This window comes from Macrobrachium nipponense, chromosome 49, assembly GCF_015104395.2.
Source record: "Macrobrachium nipponense isolate FS-2020 chromosome 49, ASM1510439v2, whole genome shotgun sequence".
NCBI classification, from domain to species: domain Eukaryota; kingdom Metazoa; phylum Arthropoda; class Malacostraca; order Decapoda; family Palaemonidae; genus Macrobrachium; species Macrobrachium nipponense.
The window spans coordinates 9,397,603-9,421,577 of record NC_087224.1 but is presented as its reverse complement, the minus strand read 5'-3'; the positions used below and the strand labels follow the sequence as shown (position 1 = coordinate 9,421,577).

Sequence of the window (23,975 nt, the reverse complement as noted above, 5' to 3'; positions counted from 1 at the left end):
TCTGGAAAAAGTTCAAATTCTAGGGGAAAATATTAGATTCTGGGAAAATATTTAAATCCTGTGGAAAAAATCAAACCACATAATGATTACTGAAAAACAACCTTTAAATGACAGAGCAAAAATAAAGGCGTGATCCGACCTCCAGCTTAATCGAGGCGCATGCTAAAATCTGCGGTCAAATAGCGCGTTGTTTCACCAACGAAAATTCAAATAAATATTGTATATTTTATTAGAAATAATTGTTCTGTACTATTTAACATGCACGTTATTTATTTTTTTACAATTTTCATTCTAATAAATAAATCTTAGATATCCTGTCCTATAATTCCTGCATCGTTAACTCAACGCGAAACGCTTTTTTCAGACCTTTCTAGGCTCTTCATAGACCTTTCCTACCAACAACAATAACAAAGTAGTTTGAAGGCTTACTCCCCGAGTTAATATGAAAAATAGATATGTTGATAGATAGAAATTCTCCCTGATAAAATTGATGGATATATATATATATATATATATATATATATATATATATATATATATGTGTGTTGTGTGTGTGTGTGTGTGTGTGTTTGTGTGTGTATGTGTGTGTGCGCCAGATACCAGGCTCAATTATACTGAGCCAAAAAAAAAAAGAAACAAGAGGTCCTAAGAACTTTTAATAGCATGCAGGAAGTGCTTTCAGTCAAGTGCTTGCAGGAAGGGGGTTGGGGGGGGGGGAGCGGTGTTGGTGACGAACCCGGATCGATACGGACCCTAATCAGGACAAGGCATGAAAAGAAAAACGCAAAAAAAAAGAAGAAAACACTACTTCCTCATTGTGATATCTTGAGAGTCCGAGAGAGAGAGAGAGAGAGACTCAAAGATCTCTCTCTCTCTCTCTCTCTCTCTCTCTCTCTCTCGTGAGAGATACACATGTCAGTATGTGCTACATATACCTCTCTCCTCTCTCTCTCTCTCTCTCCTCTCTCTCTCTCTTCTCTCTCTCAGTGAGAGATACACATGTCAGCATGTGCTACATATACTCTCTCTCTCTCTCTCTCTCTCTCTCTCTCTCTATCTCTCTCAGTGAGATGCACATATCAGAGTGCACTACATATATTCTCTCTCTCTCTCTCTCTCTCTCTCTCTCTCTCTCTCTGTGACAGTGAGATACACACGTCAGCATACACTACGTATATACTCTCTCTCTCTCTCTCTCTCTCTCTCTCTCTCTCTCTCTCAGTGAGATGTGTTCGCACAGACAAGCAGAAATCATACATAAATATTTGTGAATTTTTATGCGAGTGTATTACATTCCAAAATTTTTAACAAGAAATATCCATTTGATGTCGACTTCAACGTGCACATTGGAGATAACTTGCGCCCAATGAGAATTATTAATGGTTAGAGCTTCTGCGCCGTAGACGTTTATCGCAGAGGAACAGAGAATTCGATATACAAAACAATATTTGTCAGTAAATATTCATAAGTATTCCTTGTCTGTCTTACCTTCTCTCGACACGACTATCTGACTCGACGAGTGACAAGTTCTGTCTGCCTGACGACGAGCTGTAGAAAAATTATTTATGCAATACACACTCACAAACACGCATACACATATATATGTGTATATATACACACAAATTATTTAATATATATACTTGTTGGCCGAGTCGGTAACTTCACTGAAGTCCTGATTTCTCCTCCGAAATTATTATCAACTAAAAAATTTCCCCTTCGGTTAACAATATATGAAAATATGTTAATTCCGAGGTAGATCGAATTGGATATTAGAGGATATTTGTGGCTTCATGCATGCATATGAATCACGGTGATGTGATAAATATATTCCTGATATAATAATATATATATATAAATATATATATATAACTATATATATATAATCATATAATATATATAACTTTTTATTTATTCTATATATATATACCCCTACTATATATATACGTATATATACTATAAAATAGGTATATAAGATATCTATATTATATATACGTTATATATATATATATATATATTATTATATATATATATATATATATATATATAGAGGTATGTTATACATGTATGTATATGTATATGAACAGACATGCAAAACCTGTACAGGAATGAAATTAAAAATAACATCGAAGCCTATGATCATTCAACATTTCTATCTCACAGAGAGTCCTGTAAATCACGTGGCATATTATAAAAAAAGTTTTGGCTTTTGGTTTGTACTAATTGCTGGGAATTGCATTTTTGCTCCCGCGAAAGCAAATCCCCAATCAGACTCTCCCATTCAGCTTCCAAAGGTTTCTTCGCCAAATTGTTTTGCTTTTTTTTTCTTTTTTTTGTACCCCACAGCTTTCGACTTTCTGCTTAATGGAAAACGCGATCTATCCTTGCATTTAGGAAAAGGCCGCGTGTTTGTAATTGAAGTGGTCTGAAATAGAACAGGCATTTTTTTACATATGTATTTTTTTGTTATTTTGATGTTTCTATCGAACGTGTGGACTTTTTTTTTCAGAGTTGCGTTTGTGGCTGAAATGGCATATGGCATGGAGTGTATTTTTATTTGGGGGGGGAGGGGGGGGGGGGGGGCGGGTGACTGGATATGTTAACTTTCAAAGGAAAATCTATAATACTGGTGAAGTTTATGGACGTGTCAATTTTTTTTTAATATTATTATTATTATTATTATTATTATTATTATTATTATTATTATTATTATTATTATTATTATTATTATTATTATTAGAGATTTTGTTTTTATTGTCGAATTGTTGTTTTCAGTTCATTTCAACCTAAATGAAATTGATTTCTTACATATATACCTTTCTCTCTCTCTCTCCTCCTCTCTCTCAATCTCTCTATCACCTTTTCTCTCGTCTCTTCTCTCTCTCTCTCTCTATCGCCTCTCCGCTCTCTCTCTCTCTCTCTCTCTCTCTCATTTTCAGTTCTAAAACGGTCTAAATATGCAATAATTCCCTCGCCATCATACATAGGCTGTCTTGTTGACATAGCTTACATGCTGAACAGTGCGCTCTCTCTCTCTCTCTCTCTCTCTCTCTCTCTCTCTCTCTCTCTCTCTCTCTCTCTCTCATATCCAATGCAAATAGTGCTTGCAGGTCCCAAGAGGACATGCAAAGTGATGTCCTTCTTTTTATTGCATGCGTAAACCCTTTGAAGTGGACAAAATAGTTCATATCTTGATTGCATGCACGACTGAAAAATAATTCCGAGTTTAATATGACATTAGATATAAAAACATCTTTTGTAAATGTCCTCCCGTTGCAATGAAAGTTTATTTGAGTCACTTAACACAATGAAAGTTTGAGTCTCTTGATATCATATGAAAGTTTGTCTCTTAATATCGTGAAAGGCTATTTGAGTCTCCTAAGACAATGAAAGTTTATTAGAGTCTCCTAATATAATGAGAGTTTTATTGAGTCTTTTGATGTGATGAAAGTTTATTTTAGTCTCTTAATATAATGAAAGGTTATTTGGGTCTCTTAATGCAATATTATTTGAGTCTGTTAATGTAATGAAACTTTATTTGAGTCTCTTAATACAATGAAAGTTTATTTGAGTCTCTTAATACAATGAAAGTTTATTTGAGTCTCTTAATACAATGAAAGTTTATTTGGGTCTCTTAATACAATGAAAGTTTATTTGAGTCTCTTACACAATGAAAGTTACTGAGTCTCTTTATACAATGAAAGTTTATTTGAGTCTCTTAATACAATGAAACTTTATTTGAGTCTCTTTATATAATGAAACTTTAAGTCTCTTGATATAATAAAAAGTTATTTGAGTCTTTTAATACATTGAAAATTTGGGTCTCTTTTAATATCATGAATGTTTATTTGAGTCTTTTAATATAATGAAAGATACAATGAAAGGTTATTTGAGTCTCTTAACACAATGAAAGGCTGAGTCTCTCAATACAATGAAAGGTTATTTGAGTCTCTTAATACAATACAATGAAAGGGTGAGTCTTTTAATACAATGGAAGGTTATTTGAGTCTGTCAATACAATGAACGTTTATGTTAATAGTACAATGAAAGTTTGTGTGAACCCGACGTATTTTATCAGTGGGTAAAAGATGATAAAAGACGAACCTTAAATTGTGGCTAAATGTTCCGCCCTCATCCACAATGTTAAAATAAGACCATAAAGTAACCAACTTTATTTCAGGCGGATCTAGTCAATCAGATTTTTGTATCGCCAGAGCTGGCACCCATACCAGGGAGAGAGAGAGAGAGAGGAGAGAGAGAGAGGAGAGAGAGAGAGAGAATATCTATTTTTGTTTGTAAAAGGACACAAAAACACACTGCTTAGAATTTCTTTTGTGTCACAAACCAAGCAGCTCAAATGCTTATTATGAACGTGTGTGTATGAGAGAGAGAGAGAGAGAGAGAGAGAGAGAGAGAGAGAGAGAGAGAGAGAGAATATATATATAGTATCAATTTTTCTTTATAAAAGGAAACAAAAAAATACAGAATTTTACTCGTGTGGTAAACCAAGCAACTCAAATGCTTATTACGAACATGTGTGTATATGAGAGGAGAGAGAGAGAGAGAGAGAGAGAGAGAGAGAGAGAGATATATATATCAATTTTTCTAGAAAATACACAAAAACATACCGAATTTTACTCATATCATAGCCCAAGCAATTCAAATCCTTTTATGAGAGAGAGAGAGACAGACAGAGAGAGAGAGAGATCCTAGATTTTCTGACATGAGATTTAAAACTGCGACGCTTTTCTGCATGAAACTATATTTTCCATGATCGCTTGCACCGGCAAATCTCCGTATCAAAGCAAAATAAACGAAAACAAAATTCCTGAAAGCAAATATAGTATCTCCCGTGACAGATTATCAGGAAATCCCGCTGTTTAGCAAGCAGGAGCAAAGTGGAAAATTAAAATGGCGTTTAAAAGTTGGCCATAAGTCTGACGCTATTTTCCATTCGGGGAAGAGTAAAATGAATAGATTTCTGTTGCAAACAATTATAGCGGGAACCTGGCAGAGAGATTTGGTGAACGTGTCGGATATGACTAAATGAAAAATGATATTTATACATATAATAAACAACAAACCAACTTAATTATAATTATTGGTGTTTCATTAGATTTTTCCCTTCCCCTCACTAGTTACACAGGTGAGAGAGAGAGAGAGAGAGAGAGAGAGAGAGAGAGAGAGAGAGAGAATATATCTATTTTTGTTTGCAAAAGGGCAGAAAAACAAACAGAATTTGACTCATAAACCACACAATTCGAAACTTATTTTAACCATTCCCGAGAGAGAGAGAGAGAGAGAGAGAGAGAGAGAGAGAGAGACTTCAGACTTCGTCATCTATATACACTCACACACACAAAGCAAAAAACTTCCGTGTTTATCAATATTTTTACTCTTTAAAAAGAGAGAGAGAGAGAGAGAGAGAGAGAGAGAGAGAGAGAGAGAGAGAGAAAAGATCGTATGAGTAGCAGCATCCTTCGGGTCCTGGGGACCCTAGAATGAGGAAGGACGTTCAAGTGACGTCCTCGAAGAGACCCTCTCGACTTTCCTCCTGATTGTGAGTGAGAAGTTTGATTATTTACGTCCAAGGCGCTGAAGTAGATTTCCAGTGGAAGAAAGTCGTTACAGAGAGATGGGCTCCTTGTCTGTCTGTCCTCAGATCTTAACGAGGCGTGACCCGACCTCCAGCTTGCTCGGGGTGCGTGCTGAAATCTACGGTCAAATAGAGCGTTGTTTCGCCAACGAAAATTAAATTAGATACGCTATATTTTATTAGAAAAAATAGCTCTGTTCTGTTTAATATCCACGTTATTTATTTTTTACATTTTCATTCTAATTAATAAATCATAAATATCCTCTCCTAAAATTCCTGTATCTTTAACTCAGGCTTTTCCATAGACCTTTCCTATCCCCCAACAACAACAAAGTAGTTTGTAGGCTTACTCCCCGAGTAAGCGAAAACCACCGTGGCTAGAGGGCTGCAAACTGGTATGTTGATCATGCACCCTCCAATCATCAAACGTACCAAAATGCAGACCTCTAGCCTCAGCAGTTTTGGTTTTATTCAAGGTTAAAGTTAGCCATGATCGTACGTTTGGCAACGCTATAGGACTGGCCACTAGCCCACCACCGGGTCGTGGTTGAAAGTTTCTTGGGCTGTGGCTGAGAGTTTGTTACAGCATTATACGCCATATGGAAGAATTAAAATTCTTTTTATTTACATATATTTTATTCCTGAAGTGGATTATTATTTTTGAGGTTATTTGTGATTAATAACATTCATGTCGAAGTATTTTTTTTCAGTGAAATTAAATTAATTTGAAAAGCATAAGGATTTTTTTAGCTGGTTTTACTTGTTCTTGAATTTATTTACATGAAATATAATTCAGGTCAAGGATTCAATTTATTTATTCATTCATTTTTTATTTTTGCTCGTGAAATGAAATTGCTTTCTAATTCATAAGAGGATTTTTCATGAATTCTCATATTTGTTTTCCACAGTTGCTGAAGTAGATCATTATTCTTAGAGTTTACTGAAAATGAATAGAATTCATTTTGAAGATATTTGTTCCATAAAATTGAAATGATTTTGAATCCATAAAAGGAATATCCTTGAATTTTTTAGAAAAGTGTTTCCAGGATGCTAAAGTAGATTATTGCTTACTCGGGGAGTAAGCTTACAAACTACTTATAGCTTCAACTCGTGTCCGAATCTCTTTATATTGCTGTATAAGCGTCCTAACTGAATGGTTCTATATTAGCGCCTAGTTGCTTGGCTCCTATATCAACCGGGCGAATCATTCTTTGCACATGCAAAAACTGAACCGAACCCCGTCATCAAAGCGCCTCAGATGCATGGTCGGCATGGTCTTGGCCTGCCACATCGGTGGCCGCAAGTTCGATTCCCGGACATTCCATTGAGGTGTGAGAGATGCGAATTTCTGGTGATAGAAGGTCACTCTCGACGTGGTTCGGAAGTCACGTAAAAGCCGTTGGTCCCGTTGGTTCCATGCAACGTAAAAAATAAAAAAAATTTAAACACCATACAGACAAACAATCCCGTAAATCAACACAGCCAAGGTGTACTAGGAGCAACCACATTATGCTAATTCCCCCGCCACAGGAAGAGCAGCGAAGGTTCAGAATCCTATTCTGGAACAGAGTTCGTATTTGGGCTGGGGGCAATTAGCGCCGGGCTAATGAAAACGTCACACACGGTCATTTAGGATCCAGGTCACCAGTTGCAATCAATGAAGCTGCCATTTAGTGTGTGTGTGTGTGTGTGTGTGTGTGTGTGTGTGAGGATGGGACATCAAACGATTTGGTCATTTAGCCGACTGGCGCGGGTGTGAGTTTAGCTGGCTGGTTCGCTGTCCCTTATTAGCGGTGCACTGCAGGCATTATTGACTGACCCCTCGGCTCCTAGCTGCAACCCCTTTCATCCCTTTTTTACTGTACCTCCGTTCATATTCTCTTTCTTCCATCTTCCTCTCTTTAACCTTCTCCTAATAATTGAGTCATATTGTGACTACTTTGAAGTTTTCCTTACACCATTCCAGACCTTTTCACTCTCGATTACCATTTCAGAGATGAATGACCTCACTGGGGTCCCAGTGCTTGGCCTTTGGCCTAATTTCTATATTCTATATCTTGTTACTTATTACGGATTTATTTCAGTTTGGGACCCCCAGCACTATTGGTTGGGGCATTATCCTGTTTCATATCCATCATTTATTCATTATTCTTGAACATAATAATAATAATAAATAATAATAATAATAATAATAATAATAATAATAATAATAAAAAAAATAGAGAAACAAATCCACAGTTATATATGGATACATAATTTTAAGAATAATAAATCTGTATAGAAAGCTTTCGGGAATCTGTCCGATTCCCGTTTCCAGCTGGAGTGGGAATCGTCGAAGAGATTCCAGAAAGCTCTCTGTACAGATTTATTCTTAAGATTTATGTGTACCATTACATAACTTGTGTTTTTGTTTCTCCATTTCAAGACTCATGCTACTATGAGTATTCTCTCTCTCTCTCTCTCTCTCTCTCTCTCTCTCTCTCTCTCTCTCTCTCTCTCTCTTCCTGTTTTCTGCATTCCTTCTGTAATGTTTTGTGAATGGAAAGGTAAACATTTGTTTTGGGGAATTCCTTTTTTACAAAAGAATATAATATGCCCAATTTGCAAAGTAACTCCGATGTAAAAGGACACACACACACACACACACACACACACACACACACCGTGGCCGACTTACGCCTTATTTCAATATAGGCTCAAGACTGCTTCGAAAATGGCTGGAATATTTTGCGACTTGGATCTAATATATACCCAGTTATTCAAAGAATTTCCACCCACACATTTACGAAAAGAATGACAGATAGAAAAACATTTATTTGAATTACCAGTTTAGCCCAAATATTCTCTTCCTTGGAATGCATTATTTTATAAAAACTAACTCATAAATTCACAAGACATCATTAATTATTATTCTACGTTTCTTGTCTGGAGGCAACGCCCCCTGAATTCTTCGACGTCCAATTTTTGCTTGATGATTAGTCGACAGGACCACAGTGGAACTGAGATTTATTCGTCAATTTTTGTAGTCATTAAATTCCTCTACATGGAAATGCAAAGAAAGACACTTGGAGGTTCGTTAGGTATGAGGGATTTTCTTTCGTCATTTTCCTTTATTTTGTTTTGTTGTTTAACTTCGCATACTTTAATTAGAAGAGTTATTGACGTATGTTCGTCTCCTTCCCACATCCTTGACTTAGTCCTGGCTTCGTGTCTTGAGGCGTAACGTTGAATATGTTCGGGAATAATATATGATAAGAATAGACTTTAAAAATACTTCGAATGCTTCCAACCCTGTCAGCAACCTTCATTCTTTCTTCAATTTTTAGTTTTCTTTAAAAGGAAACTATTATTGAGATGGCTTTGTCTGTCCGCCCTGAGATCTTAGAAACTACCGAAGCTAGAAGGCTGCAAATTGGCGTGTTGATCATCCACCCTCCAGTCGTCAAACATATCAAATTGCAGCCCTCTAGCTTCAGTAGCTTTTATTTTACTATAGGTTAAAGTTAGCCGTGATCTGGGGGGAGGGCGGTCTGACACAGGCCACCACCGGGGGGCCATGGCTGAAAGTTTCACGACCCGCGGATGGGAGATCCATACAACATTATACGTTGTACAGAAAACTCGATTGCGCCGAAGAAACCTCGATGTTAAAGTTAACCATGATCTGGGTCTGACACAGGCCACCAGCCGGGCCGTGGCTGAAAGTTTCACAGCCGCGGCTGAGAGATCCATACAACATTATAAGCTGTAAAGAAAACTCGATTCCGCTCCGAAGAAACTTCGATGCATTTTTTACTTAATTTTTTTTATTATTATTATTATTATTATTCATTGCATGCATATCACTCATGAGTGTCAAATCTTTACGGCTTGCCAGAGAAAAATCAATGACCCTGGACGTATATTATTATTAATGTGTCCATCAATTCTGGCGCCTCACTCCGGGTCCTTAAAATCTTGAGTAAATTTGCCTTCCTGCGTCTCGAAGCTGAGGAGGATCAGAAGTTTCGGGATTGGATAGTTTGCTCTTGGTCCATTACTGCTTAATTTATTGGAGGTAGTTTGGTCGTAATTGACGCCCTAATATCCGTTCAAGTTTCATGTCATAGCATACCTGATGTCAACCAGAGAGAGACAGGGTGTTACTGTAACCTTGAGGTTCTTTGTTTACATTTCACGGGAGAAAAAGTTCATACACACATAAACACACACATTATATATATTATATATATATATATATATATATATATATATTATATATATATATATATATATATATATATATATATAAAGACAAAGGTAGGCGACGGCCAGTATAGGACACATCAGCGCAAAGGTACACCATGGAAACCGTACTAAATTATAATTCTTCATTTCCTACGTTTCGTATAATAACTTTATTACATTGTCAGGGAATCTGTTAAATAATGAATAAAATTACTTGAAATATAACTCTTTAAGTAATTTTATTAATTAACAGATTCCCTGATGATGTAATAAAGTGTTACGTAACAAAAGAAATAAAACAATTCAAATGAATTTAGAATTCATGGTTCAACTTCGTGCGGATATATATAGTATATATATATATATATATATATATATATATATATATATATATATATATATATATACACACTCGGATTCCTTTTGTCAAAGCAGGCGTGTCCTTAATGCAACGAAGAAATTATTCCTCTTATGGTGTGATCGTCTCAGCCTTCGCCATTTACAAAGTTAATTAGTCAAATTATCCGCTCTGGGAGCACAAGGTGTTACTGTTTTCTTATTAAGCAATTTCCTCTCTCGACAGAGAAACGCCTGCTATGAGCTGGACTCTTAGTGATCCATATTTACTTCAGAAATCCTTTTCGCGTTTACCAGAAGCAAGGTAGGACGAGATTTCAAAATACTGTTTAGGCTGGGAGAGGACTTTCTCGTTTGACAGATTATGTGGATATTATGTTATTTAGATATAAATATTATATATTTAGATATATCCCAGCCTGGGGGAAGACTTGTTCGTTTGCAGATTATGTAGATATAATATTCTATCATTTAGATTATTTAGATAAATTATCATATTTAGATATCTTAGCCTGGACGTTTGCAGATTATTATGATAATAATATTTTATTATATAGTAGATTATTTAGATATGTCATGGACACATTCACTGAATTGTATGCAGGGAGCTCCTCTTTCAAACGAGTCGAATAAAAAGCGACTTCTGCATCAGGTGGAATCGATTGGTACATTATTTTTTTAATATTATTTTTTTTTTTTAGAATTCTTTGCTCTCCTCAGCTGCATTCAGCCAGTATCCTATTCTCGTCATTATGTGATGAGAGACGAGGTCATCATTCTGAGAATTATTTGCTGGGAATTATCTTAATAACAGAAGAATGCTGACCATCTTAGTAACGTTGATGATTACTGGGGATTCTTGGACTTGTATTGCGATGAATGACGAAGCTAAATTTAAATGTAACCAATACACACACACACACACACACACACATATACATATATATATATATATATATATATATATAAATATATATATATATATATATATATATATATATATACATCTTCAGTCGTACTTTCATTGATACTCACCCCCTGAAAATGTACTGTGGTAAATATTAACGTTAAAATGGTTGGTTCTCCGTGTGGCGTTCTCGTTTTAGTGTTATATGATGAATATTTTATAATAATGATAATAAAAAATAAAAGCTAGCACGCCTTAGACGTCAATAATACCCACCGCTTAAGTACACTACTCTTATTTTAAAAAGACTGGTGATTATTTGCACTTGGACTGATATTTGCGACTTATTTGAGCACTTTTTCATGAGATTCTTCACCATGCTATTAGATGGTTTCACCTAGGAGAGAGAGAGAGAGAGAGAGAGAGAGAGAGAGAGAGAGAGAGAGAGAGAGTGAGTGCTACTATCATGCTTTTGACGATTTTACAACACCTTTTCGTTTTTTTCAACTCTCTCTCTCTCTCTCTCTCTCTCTCTCTCTCTCTCTCTCTCTCTCTCTCTCTCACACACACTGAAGGAAACTGGTTGCCAAGTCTTTATTTTTTTTCCACATTATTTTGCCATATCATATGTTATCCTCCCCGTTGAAGGTAGCACTGTCAGTGGGCCTCATGTAGCGTACCGTATGCGTTACTTAAGGCTCTTTGCAGCGTCCCTTCGGCTCCTACCTGCAACCCCTTTCATTCCTTTTACTGTACCTCCATTCATATTACCTTTCTTCTTGCTATCCACCCTCTCCTAACAATTGATTCTTAGTGCAACTAAGAGGCTTTCCTCTTCTTTTTACTCTGTTTCTATTTCAGCGCTGAATGACCTCATAGGTAGCAGTGCTTGGCACAGTTTCCTTTCTCAGAAAGAAAAAGATCAAATGCATAATATGTTCCGTCAGAAACGGAGCACTTGAATGTTCCGTAGGTAACAGAATTTAGAAATCAAATTACTTATTCAAACCCTAATGACGTTCGCCGAGTCTTCTGTCATTGCACGAACATTAGTTTCACCGAATCATGACTAAGTAAACGCCCAATAAAAACCAATGTATTCCCAATAAATGTAAACTCATTTCGCGCCATGAAATTACATTTATTCGCGCTACTTTTTTTATCCTCTTGCATTCACGGTCGTAAAGCGTAACGCCATGTTACGCTCTCCTTTGTAGTTTTATCTTTTATTGTTGCAGTTCCCGTGTCCGAATCTGTTAGGCGGTCAGTATTTCAGACAACAACAAGCAGGGCCAGAGCGTGTAAACAGCTCCCAGCGCTTGTGAACACGAACCATGTTTAGACTGACTCATTGAGTCAAGATTTGTAGATAATAGTTGGCGAGTGGTGCTCTCAATGCTTCGTGGTATGTTTAAGAGCTTGTTCGCCCAAAGTTTCATTTTGGCATTTTCTGCGTGTAGCAAAATTTGTTTTTTTTTAAGTTTTAGGAAGAGAGAGAGAGAGAGAGAGAGAGAGAGAGAGAGAGAGAGAGAGAGAGAGACTAAACATTGCTTCTTTAAAGGGAAAATCGTGATTTAAGAAAAATAGTAAAAGACAAAAATAAAAAAGAGAGAGAGAGAGAGAGAGAGAGAGAGAGAGAGGAGAGAGAGGAGAGAATAGAATTCTGAAACATTTCATTAAAAGTGAAGTCATGATTCAATGACACTAATAAAGAGAGAGAGAGAGAGAGAGAGAGAGAGGTAAATCCTTCATATCCACGTAATTCCAAAAGACAAATTACACAATATTATCTAGAAATTACCTCATGACTGCCATTCATAACACCATTAGTTACGTAATGAATCTCCGTATGAAAATGGAATAATATTTCAGAATACATCCCCATAAAAAAAATAAATAGATAAATAGAAACAAGAAGTGTGCGTGTTTGTAAATTATAAATCTTGTAAATCTACCTTTGGCTAAGGTCTAGTCCTCCTCCTTATAAACTCCTACTTGACTTGTACAACCCTGAAGGAAAAAAAATGGTACTTTAGACGTAATGAGAGGGTTGATCAAAGTGCGTACCCTCTGCCAAATGGGCCGGGTAAATTGGTTGTGTAATGACGTTCACTCCGTAAGCAGTATAATTTTGGACCCGATTAGATACACGCATGCCATGGCTGCTACCCGGCCAGGTTACCTCGAAATAAAGGATTCGTGTTCCCGAGGTGATAAGTCGCAATGCATAACTGCCGCTGACTTTGTTCTAGGATTATGGATATTGAACGCGCCCCACGAGAGCACAGTCGCTTGCTGTCGATGTATTGTTATTTTTTGTTTGTTCGTCTGGGAACAAAATGGATTATGGGAATAGTGTCATTTTGCTTTATGTTAAGAGACACACTTTCTGATCGTTTTTAGATGTTTTTACGATCGCCACGAAAATGCACAGAGGCCAGAATATCGAGTATTGTGAGATGTAGGGATTGGTGGGCAGTCTTTATGGAAAATGTAACAGATAATTTTACTAACTGTTCATATGCATTTGTGTGTGTGTATATAAATATATATATATACATATATATATATATACTATTTTTTTTAAAATATATATATATATAAAAAGCTATTAAATATATATATATATTTCTATATATATATATACACACACACATACATACATACATACATACTTTTAAATTCTTTTTGTCATTCTTATATAATAGCGGCAGAATTACAGTCTCTATCCTAGGCAGCAGTATTTGAGAGAGAGAGAGAGAGAGAGAGAGAGAGAGAGAGAGAGAGCATTATAAAATATGTGATATCAATTCATGCATAAAGATTTTACATAATCCAATTATGTTCGGTTGAATAATGGTGATGTTAATAATGTTAAATATTATTAATACTATATATTATATATATAGTATATATATATATAGTATATATATATATATATATATCATTATTAATATCGCCATTATTCTGCTGAACATCATTATCAATAATATATCTTTTTACATGAATTTATTTCGAATTTGTGTTTCATGAATCTCTCTCTCTCTCTCTCTCTCTCTCTCTCTCTCTCTCTCTCTCACTCACACACACACACACACACACACACACAAATATTGCTGCCTAGGATCCGTGTTCTACTATCTTCTATAAGAATTCCAGAAGAATCTAAAAGAAAGAGAGAGAGAGAGAGAGGGAGAAATTCCACACGGAATAAATACGTAATTCCTAATTAAACTACGTACGAAATAGATGCGTAAATCCTATTCAAACCAAGACAGCAGCTCATTTATTCATATCTAACGACGACAATTCTCTCCCAGGTAAGATCACGTTTCTACATTAAGAGACAGACAATGAACTGTAATCACAGGTTATGTACCTGAAAGTTTATATATTACTGGCCTACTTACGCACTTTGACCCAGCATTCTCGGAAATGCGCCTGGGAAACAAAGGGGCGATTTAATTGGCCCAGTACAATTTGGGTACGGTTTAAAGCACCTGAACTGGACCGGTTTACTGAGCCTGTACTGAACCTGTGTACAGAACCGGTAAATAAACGGTTTACGGAACCTGTACTTAACCAATGTACAGAACCTGTGATTAAACGGTTTACGGAACCTATACTGAACCGTTCTACAGAACCTGTAGAGTACCAGTTTACAGAGCCTGTATAGTACCGGTTTACAGAACCTTTACTGAACGTTTTTACAGAACCTGTAATGAACCAGTGTACAGAAATTGTACATTGCCTGTTTACAGAACTTGTATTGGACCAGTTTACGACCCTTGTACTTACCATTTTGACAGTACTTGTATTGAACCGCGTTACCCGAACCTTGAACCCGTTTGACAGAACCTGTACTGAACCGTTTTACGAACCTGTACTGAAGCGTTTTACAGAACCTGTAATGAACCAGTGTACAGAACTTGTATTTGACCACTTTACAGAACATGTATTGAACCGGTGTTCAGAACCTGCACTAAACCCTCTGTGACCATTTACTGAGGCACATGCGCCGGTCATCAGGGAGTTCTTTGGCAAGAAAACTGAAATAAATTACAGTCCCAAGGCCCTTAATTGGACTAATTAACCAGAAATTGCTTGTTTTGACGAGGATTGCTGCAAGCGAACTGCAATTCCGACGGTAGAAGACACGCATGATTCTGTGGAAGGGAATCTGTGCAAAAAAAAAAGAAGAAAAAAAAATGAATTTCCGTTGGTGATAAATTCTGTCTGGCTTCGGTTTTGTATCTTATTTTTAATCTAAATGAAAGTTTCTGTTTTATTTTTGTGACATTTTTAATTCAAATGAAACTTTGTATTTTATTTAAGTTTTTTGATTAATCATGTATCAGGGGAAAATATATATATAAATGTATATAAAATATTTCAAAAATACAAGTGTTCAAAAATTTAAATTTATGACCCCGGCAATAAATGTATATATATATATTATATATATATATATATATATATATATATAATATATATATATATATGTGTGTGTGTGTGTGTGTGTGTGTGTCTATATACATACGTACACACTCATATACTATATATATATATATACTATATAAATATATATATATATATATATATATATATATGATATATATATATATTTTTAAGATATATATATATATATATATAGATATATATATATATATATATATATATTATATATATACTCACGTTTCATATTACACCTGACTTCTATAACATCATTAAGCCGTGTAAACTTTGTATGCGTGTTTCTGAGCACTGGAATTACAGTTTTTTTTATGTCGTAAAGTCCTCACTCATGGAAATTCAGGGAACTAATTAGGGAAATGCAACCTTATGGTTTTTTTTTTTTCAATTTTCATGTGCTTGTCCGACAATCATCCTTATGCAAAACCCTTACTTATGCACTCTTGATTTTAAGGGGAAAATTGAGAATTCAATCAACTTCACCTAACTGGCAAGAAAATTGACTTAACTTCGTTTAATGCATTTTCTTCCAAAATGGCGGCTAAACATTGCAGTCTCTCTCTCTCTCTCTCTCTCTCTCTCTCTCTCTCTCTCTCTCTCTCTCTCTCTCTCTCTCAAGTATATCTAACATACAAAACGTACTTCATTCTCTCAGTCAATATATACGTATATATGCATATGTAAATATTACATATGTATATATGCATATATTTTATTCGAGCTACAAATGTCCTTTCCTTTAATATCTAATTCGCTCTACCTCGGAATTGATATATTTTCATATATGTAAACCGAAGTGGAATTTTTCAGTTGATAATAATTTTGTCCTCTCCGTGGGATCGAACCACCGTCCAGTGGACAGGAACGAAATCAGGACGACATTGACGTTACCCATTTGGCTAACAGTGAGGCTAATAAGTTTATACCGATTAATAATTTCGTTCCCTGGTGGGATCGAACCACCGAATCGGTAACGTCAATGTCGTCCTGATTTCGTTCCTGTCCACTGGACGGTGGTTCGATCTCATGAGGGGACGAAATTATTACCAACTAAAAAATTTCCCCTTCGATTTACATATATGGAAATATATCAATTCCGAGGTAGAGCGAATTAGATATTAAAGGACATTTGTAGCTCGAATAATTTCTATGAATCACGGTGATGTGATAATTATTCATATATACATATATATGTATGAATGTAAGCTTGTATATCCAAAGAGCCATAGGATTTATGAGGAAATTCGTATTATTACTACTAGTTTAGAAAAATTATGTTTTACATTTTCGATATGACTGAACGTATCTCTCTCTCTCTCTCTCTCTCTCTCTCTCTCTCTCTCTCTCTCTCTCTCTCTCTCTCTCTAAAACATACAAAAAATACTGAAACCTTTGTTTTCCCTTATTAGTTTTATAATTAATCATTGTCTCAGCCAATACATACGTATATATACATATGTATATATCACGTATGTATATAGATATATACTATATGTATGCATGTATATCCAAAGAGCCATAATAATTATCATCAGGGATTTAGTATTGTTTTTATTAGTTTAGAAATATCAATTTATAAATTTTCGATATGACTGAACGTATCTCTCTCTCTCTCTCTCTCTCTCTCTCTCTCTCTCTCTCTCTCTCTCTCTCTCTCTGATCTGCCTGGTGCGTGCATCGTCATCTTCTGGAGCCAATGTTGCCACCCCGAGGGCATTTCCGATACTGCATTATCCTTTGTCATTCAGCGTTTTGGGAGCAGTCCTTTGTAGGACTCTCTTCATATGCCGTGATACCAAGCTTTCCCCGAAATAACAACGTGGATGGGAGATCCAGCCCAAATAGCGGATGTTATTGGGATTTGTGGGGAGGAAGAGTTCGGCTTCCGATGGGTATCTATGTGCAGTAGTCACACACACACACACACACACACGGCATCTGACGTCTTTTGAATATACGTCAAGCTGAGCATGTAGTTAGTCTACTTGTTTATGCACTTGGAGTCAGGACAGGGCTTAACAGACTTTCTACAAATATTCCTGTAAACTAAAATGTTGATACATGGGAGACATTGGTACTATTAATTAACAAATGGTGTATTATATATACAGGTAGGGTGTTACTTTATATATATATATATATATTATTTTTTTTTTTTTTTTTTTTTTTTTATATATAATATAATATATATAGATATATATATATATATATATATATATATATATATAAAAGCGTGTGTTTGTGTGTGTATGGTAGCTACTGGTCACCCTTTTTAAAGAGGGCAATGTGTCTACTAATATATATAATATATTTTTATATATATATCTATATATATACTTATAAATCTATATATATAATTATGTATTATTATATATATTTAGATATATATACTATAATATATATATTATATATAGATATATCATATAGATAGATAGATATATAAAGTTTGTCCTCTCTCTCTCTCTCTCTCCACATCACCTTCATGGAACCCCTTTCAAATTCCTGAATCTTTTCAGAGCCCTCCTACCTTTGCCTTCCCTGCATCCTGTATTGTTCAGAGGTCTTGAATGCATTGCTCTCCTACCCTCCTCCTCCTCCTCCTCCTCCTCCTCCTCCTCCTCCTCCTTTCACTTTTGAATTTTCTCCCCCTTTGCTTCCCTCTGTCTCTCGTTTTGTTTTTTCCTCTATCTATCTCTCTCTCTTGTATCATTCTGTATTCTTTCAGTTGGCGGGTATGACATCCCACAACATTGGAAGAAAGGAATATCCGTTTATCGAACGACCATTTCCGCTTACTTGGGGAGTAAGCCTGCAAACTACATTGTTGTTGTTGTTGATGTTGTTGTTGTTGTTGTTGTTAGGAAAGCGCTATGAAAAGCCTAAAAACGTCTGAAAAAGGTGTTTCGCGTTGAGTTAAAGATACAGGAATTTTTCGATAGGATATTTAAGATTCATTTATTAGAATGAAACTATAAAGAATAAATAATGTGCATGTTTAACAGTGCAGAAAATTTATTTATTAGGAAACAGTGCATTTATTTTGATTTTCATTAGTGAAACAAGGCTCTATTTGACCATAATTTACTTTATGTTAGGAATATAATGTTTACAACTTATGTGTGAATGGAAAATCTTCCACGCGACTCGAGTCAGCTGGAGGTTGGATCACTCCTTGTTTATCCACTTTAAAATTGAAGGTGAATCATTTTTCTCTGATGCAAATTTATAAGTTATTGAATGAAAAGTAAACTACAAATTATTAAATGCAATATTAATTATAAATTATTGAATGAAATACAATTTTTTAATAAAGTATAAATTATTGAATGAAAACTAAGTATAAATTATTGAATGAAATACATATTATAAAATATTGAATGAAATAGAAATTATTGAATTATTTAACTTCTTCTAAGCTCGAATGATTTCTTGAGGGACGGACCGACTTTAACAACTAAGCTTTCATGTATTTGACCCACCTTATCCCTCAGGAAATCCATTCCCCAGTCACAAATGGCCAATACTCACGAGGTATCTTGAGAAGTGAAACTGTTCCCAGCTGTGTCCTAACTCGTAGGTCGTGATTATCTTTACAGATCAGTCGGATTATTTTGTTTTCTTTTCTGATGATTTTTCTCTTTTTTTTTCCTTCGTTATCCACTGAAATTTCTTTCCAGATAATGTCGATTTTGAAATATACATATATATTTATATAATAAAAGGAGCCCATAAAAGCGCCAAAATGTAGATAGTAAGTCCTACCATATTTCAGAGACTGCTATCTCTCTCTTCAGGTGGGTCGGTAATGTATGAGAACAGTTACCTACCTGGAGAGAGAGAGAGAGAGAGAGACCCGAGAGAGAGAGAGAAGAGAGAGGAGAGAGAGAGAGAGAGACAGCATTCTCTGAAATATAGTAAGTACTTACTTTATATATTTTGGCGTTTTTATGGGTTCATTTTATTAGATGGAATTCTGTTGAAACAGAACATTTTTACCAGTCATATATGTAATGTGTGGGTGTCGGTAAGGGTGCGTGTACGTATGAACGTACGTATGCATATAAAATCATGGGATGGTTGAAGTAATCAGACTATTTTCTTCTCATTGCAGGGACCAAAGCCTCGTCGCTCGGCCTGGGACAGGAAAGTAAGTCTTCCAAGAGGTTCCTTTTTATTATTATTATTTTTATTATAATTTGTGGCTGTTGTTAAATTAGCACTTCAAGTCACGAGGGATTATGGACCTGTATGATTATCACCTCACACATAACATGACCAGCGCAGGGCACAAACCCAGTGTCTTATAACATCTCGGCAGAGGACTATATTTGACCCGAGGAAAAAGAAAAATGAATGCAGTTATGTATTCATCTCGAGAACACGAAAACAAAAGAAGTCAGCTCCCTGGTGAATAGTGATGCGGAAAAGAGGCCTCTTTATCCAACCAGTTTTATTCACTTGAACACAAAATAAACCCAACTCAATGCAGCTATGAATAATAGAGTTTCCTTGTCAAAGATTCCAATCGTCTCTGACCTGGATAAGGATTGAATCGGTATTTTAAGTTTCAGTCCTGACAACACCAGTAGCATGAAGGGAGAAATCGCCTATTTCATCTATCTTTCAGGTGCTGGGGTGCAGATAGCAATACCGTACCAGAAAACGGTTCTGAATCGCCTTGAAAGCTTTAGGCAATATAGTAACTCATTCGAGGGGAATCTTTGGAGATAAAAGAAAAAAAAAAAAAGATAAACTATCTTCGCTTATTTTTACATGCAGCCATACTTGAAACAAGACAGGATTCGTGTCTTGTTATAGAAAAGGTTTTTTATCAAGATCTTTACAAATGCCATCTATTCAGACAGACATCTTGATGCAACATCGTACAAAATTCTCAATTGGAAATGAAGATTTGCTTGATAATTTAGAACATTTTCGAAGTTTCAACTTCACTCCTATGCCTAAACCACAGGAGAGAGAGAGAGAGAGAGAGAGAGAGAGAGAGAGAGAGAGAGAGAGAGAGAGAGAGAGAGAGAGAGAGAGAGAGAGAGTTATTCCACAATTTTTCATGCTTAATAATGTAAGGCTTTACCATCATTCAGAGGAATAAAAAGTTTGAGGGAGAGATTATTCCCTAAAACATTTTTTATGGGGAAACAAAGTTGCTCCGTAGAGAGAGAGAGAGAGAGAGAGAGAGAGAGAGAGAGAGAGAGAGAACGTATGTCTAGTGGAGTGGAAATAACACTTCGAGTTAATTGCCTGCCCTATTTTTACTGTCAACACGTCATAATTAAACAAGAGCCTTTGTTAACTTTGCAGTAATGACTCGCTACAGATGCTAGAGTATTTTAATAACATGAAAAAAAAATTAATTAGGAAGTAATGAAATTAAACACCGCTTGGGAGTTGAAACATTTCTGCTATTAATCTCGGCTCTCTTAACTCATGTAAGAAAACAAAATGGAAGAATATAGCCCGAAGTTCCAACCGTCAAATGCTGTATATGTAATATATATATATATATATCTATATATATTATATAATATATATATATATATATATATATATATATATTAATATATATATAATGTGTGTATGTGTGTGTGTGTGCGCGCGCGTGCGTTTGAAAGAGGATAAGTTGATCTGGTGGACTTGCAAACTATTAGGGACGGGAGTTATCGCTTTATTTTGCTCTATATGGAGTAATACATTGACCAAGTTTCATGTCAGTCTTCCCCCTGAAATCCTAGACAGCAGCTGATGTTGCCAATGAGCTTCTTTTCATCTTCTTTGAAATAGGTCAACCCCACATCCTTCAGTAAGACAATGGCCGTGCATTTATAGCTTCAATTATCCAAGACCTTGCCTCATATGTGGCCCCAGAACTAGGGATCTATTGAAAGAGGTAATGGGAATATGAAATTCAAGCTCATGGCGTGGATGAGCGACAATAATTGTGCTAAATGGAGTCATGGTGTCTGCTTTGTCCAGTGGGCCATGAATAGTTCATATCATGGGGCAATCCAGATGACTACCTATGAAGCACGATGTGGCCTCAAATCACTTTCACCAGATGCATTGATCAACAGAATATCATCTGGTATCGAAGAAGAACTTGAAAGGCTTATAGAAGTAGTTCCAGAACCGGTTTTGAACGATACAGTGCCAGTTGGCCAAAACTCAGCTCAGGATGACCCAATGTCAGTGGATTCTGAATGTTAGACGTGGAACACAACCATTTGCAAACACTCAGCAACAACATGCTGTAGGAGCAAGACAATCTCTCAACTGAAGAAGAACTGCATCCAGCAAAACAGGCAAGAAATGAAGCTCGCTGCGAGCAATTGGTGTTGGAGACAATAGCTCTGTGCCTGTGTCTTTATTTGACCGCAGAAAGATCCCCCAAACCTAGTAGGCACAAGGAGAGGGATTATCGCTGGTAAAGTTGCCAAAACTGCCTGAAAATATACCCCTCGAACAGCCTAGTATTCGTGAACTAGTTCGAGCAGAAAGTGTGTATGGTGGACAAGAATACCAGAGAGATGTCTTTGCAGGGGCATCTGCTGCTTGTCTAAGAGGTGTTCTTGTTTGAAAGCTGGTCCTCGATGCAACAGTGCTTGCCACAGCCACAAATCCCGTGACAATGTTGACCAATGATTGTAAATTTGTTTGATGTGTTATAATCAATGCTTACATGTACGTGAGTTTTGTTTCTATTTTTAATCTTTAAAGGAATTACTTTTGAAAATGTATTCTCTTTAGTTTATCCTTCTCAAATGCTCAGATTTTCAGGGGGGCCATTTGCCCATTTCAATGAGTGGGCAGGCCTATTGTCCGTTTCGTGAATTGGACAAGTGGTCTGCCCATGTCTAGAAAACCTTAAATTCCTTCGATCCTCAGATGCCCAGGGGTACGACCCGGAAGCCAGCATTACAGGGTTGTACACGGGACCTTATTTCGACCCCCTGGCCCCGAGGAACTTCACTGCTCACCTGGGGGACCAGGCCATCTTGCCCTGCACCGTCAGGCAGCTCGGAGATAAATCCGTGAGTGCGACAAATGTCTGTAATTTAAGGTTATGTTTCTGTTTTATTTTATTCATTATTTTATGTGCATATTTCTAGATACATATCCTTTATTGTAACGTTCTTGAATTTCACTTGATATGGAATAGAGTTAGACACCTATCGACCCTAGTTTGACGAACTGGCGTAAGCCATTGTTATGCCCCATTCTAAAAAAAAGAAATTGCCTTTAAAAGATTTTGATATGATGCAACACTTCTAATTACCCTCATCTTTTGAGCCGATTCGGTTCGAAAATGTGACAACACAGACAGCTGAAGGTTTGGTATGTTACGGAGTATCAAATACTAAGACATTTGTGCTAGAATATTCAAAAACTTCAAAAAAAATATTGGATACGCCAATTCGCCCGAACAGAGACGCTGTATTTAAGAGAAAAACTCATTACCTTGTACAGTAAAGTTAATTTGGGTAAGCTAAACTAATAATATTTGATTGCACGTGACATGGAATATTTTAGAACACGCATTCCAGAAGAACTCTGATCAGTATAGATAATAGTATTAATATGACTTTTTGAAATATATTATTAATTTCACATGATCGTCCTGGTACACATGGCCGTGCAGATGTTCTTTACTGAATAATCAGTAGTGAACCACTTGATCTTGCTGGGAATTTTGTTACAAATCGTTACTAGCAAAATCAAGTATATGATTTCACTGCTCTTAAATCTGTAGTTAGTTCAGTTGTTATTATTTACATATATATATATATATATATATATATATATATATATATATATATATGTATATATATATATATATATATATATATATATATATATATATATACATATATATATATATATATATATATACCATATATATATATATATATATATATATATATATAGTGGTGAGGGTCTGAGGATTCACGTTGTAGGTGGATTTTAGAAGAATACAGCTTTTCACTTACCCAGGGGAGTAAGCTTACAAACTACTTTGTTCTTGTTCGTGTTGGATGGTAGAAAAGGTGTGAAAAAAAAAAAAGTTTCGCGTTGAGTTGCAGATACAGGAATCTTAGGATGAGATATTTTTTACTCTTTTATTAGAATGAAAATGTAAAAAAAAAAAATAATGTGCATGTTAAATAGTGTAGAAAAATTATCTAATGAAATTTAGCGTGTTTGTTTTATTTTTCTTTGGCGGAACAACGCTCTATTTGACCATAGATGTTAGCATGTTTGATTTATGTTAAAAGTTAGGAACACACTTATATATATATATATATATATATATATATATATATATATATATATATATATATATACTATATATATATATATATATAGTATATATATATATATATATATATATATATATATATATAA

General features: G+C 35.5%; 1 protein-coding gene across 2 annotated transcripts in view; it reads left to right on the top strand.

Annotated features, from left to right (window-relative positions):
- LOC135205326 (uncharacterized) overlaps window positions 1–23,975 on the top strand; it is a 170,294-nt gene that overhangs the window by 139,221 nt on the left and 7,098 nt on the right. For both annotated transcript variants that reach the window (XM_064235769.1, XM_064235770.1), the window contains exons 2-3: window positions 19,669–19,704; window positions 22,458–22,603. In XM_064235769.1, coding sequence (XP_064091839.1) covers window positions 19,669–19,704; window positions 22,458–22,603 — 182 coding nt within the window. The remainder of the gene's footprint in view (window positions 1–19,668; window positions 19,705–22,457; window positions 22,604–23,975) is intronic.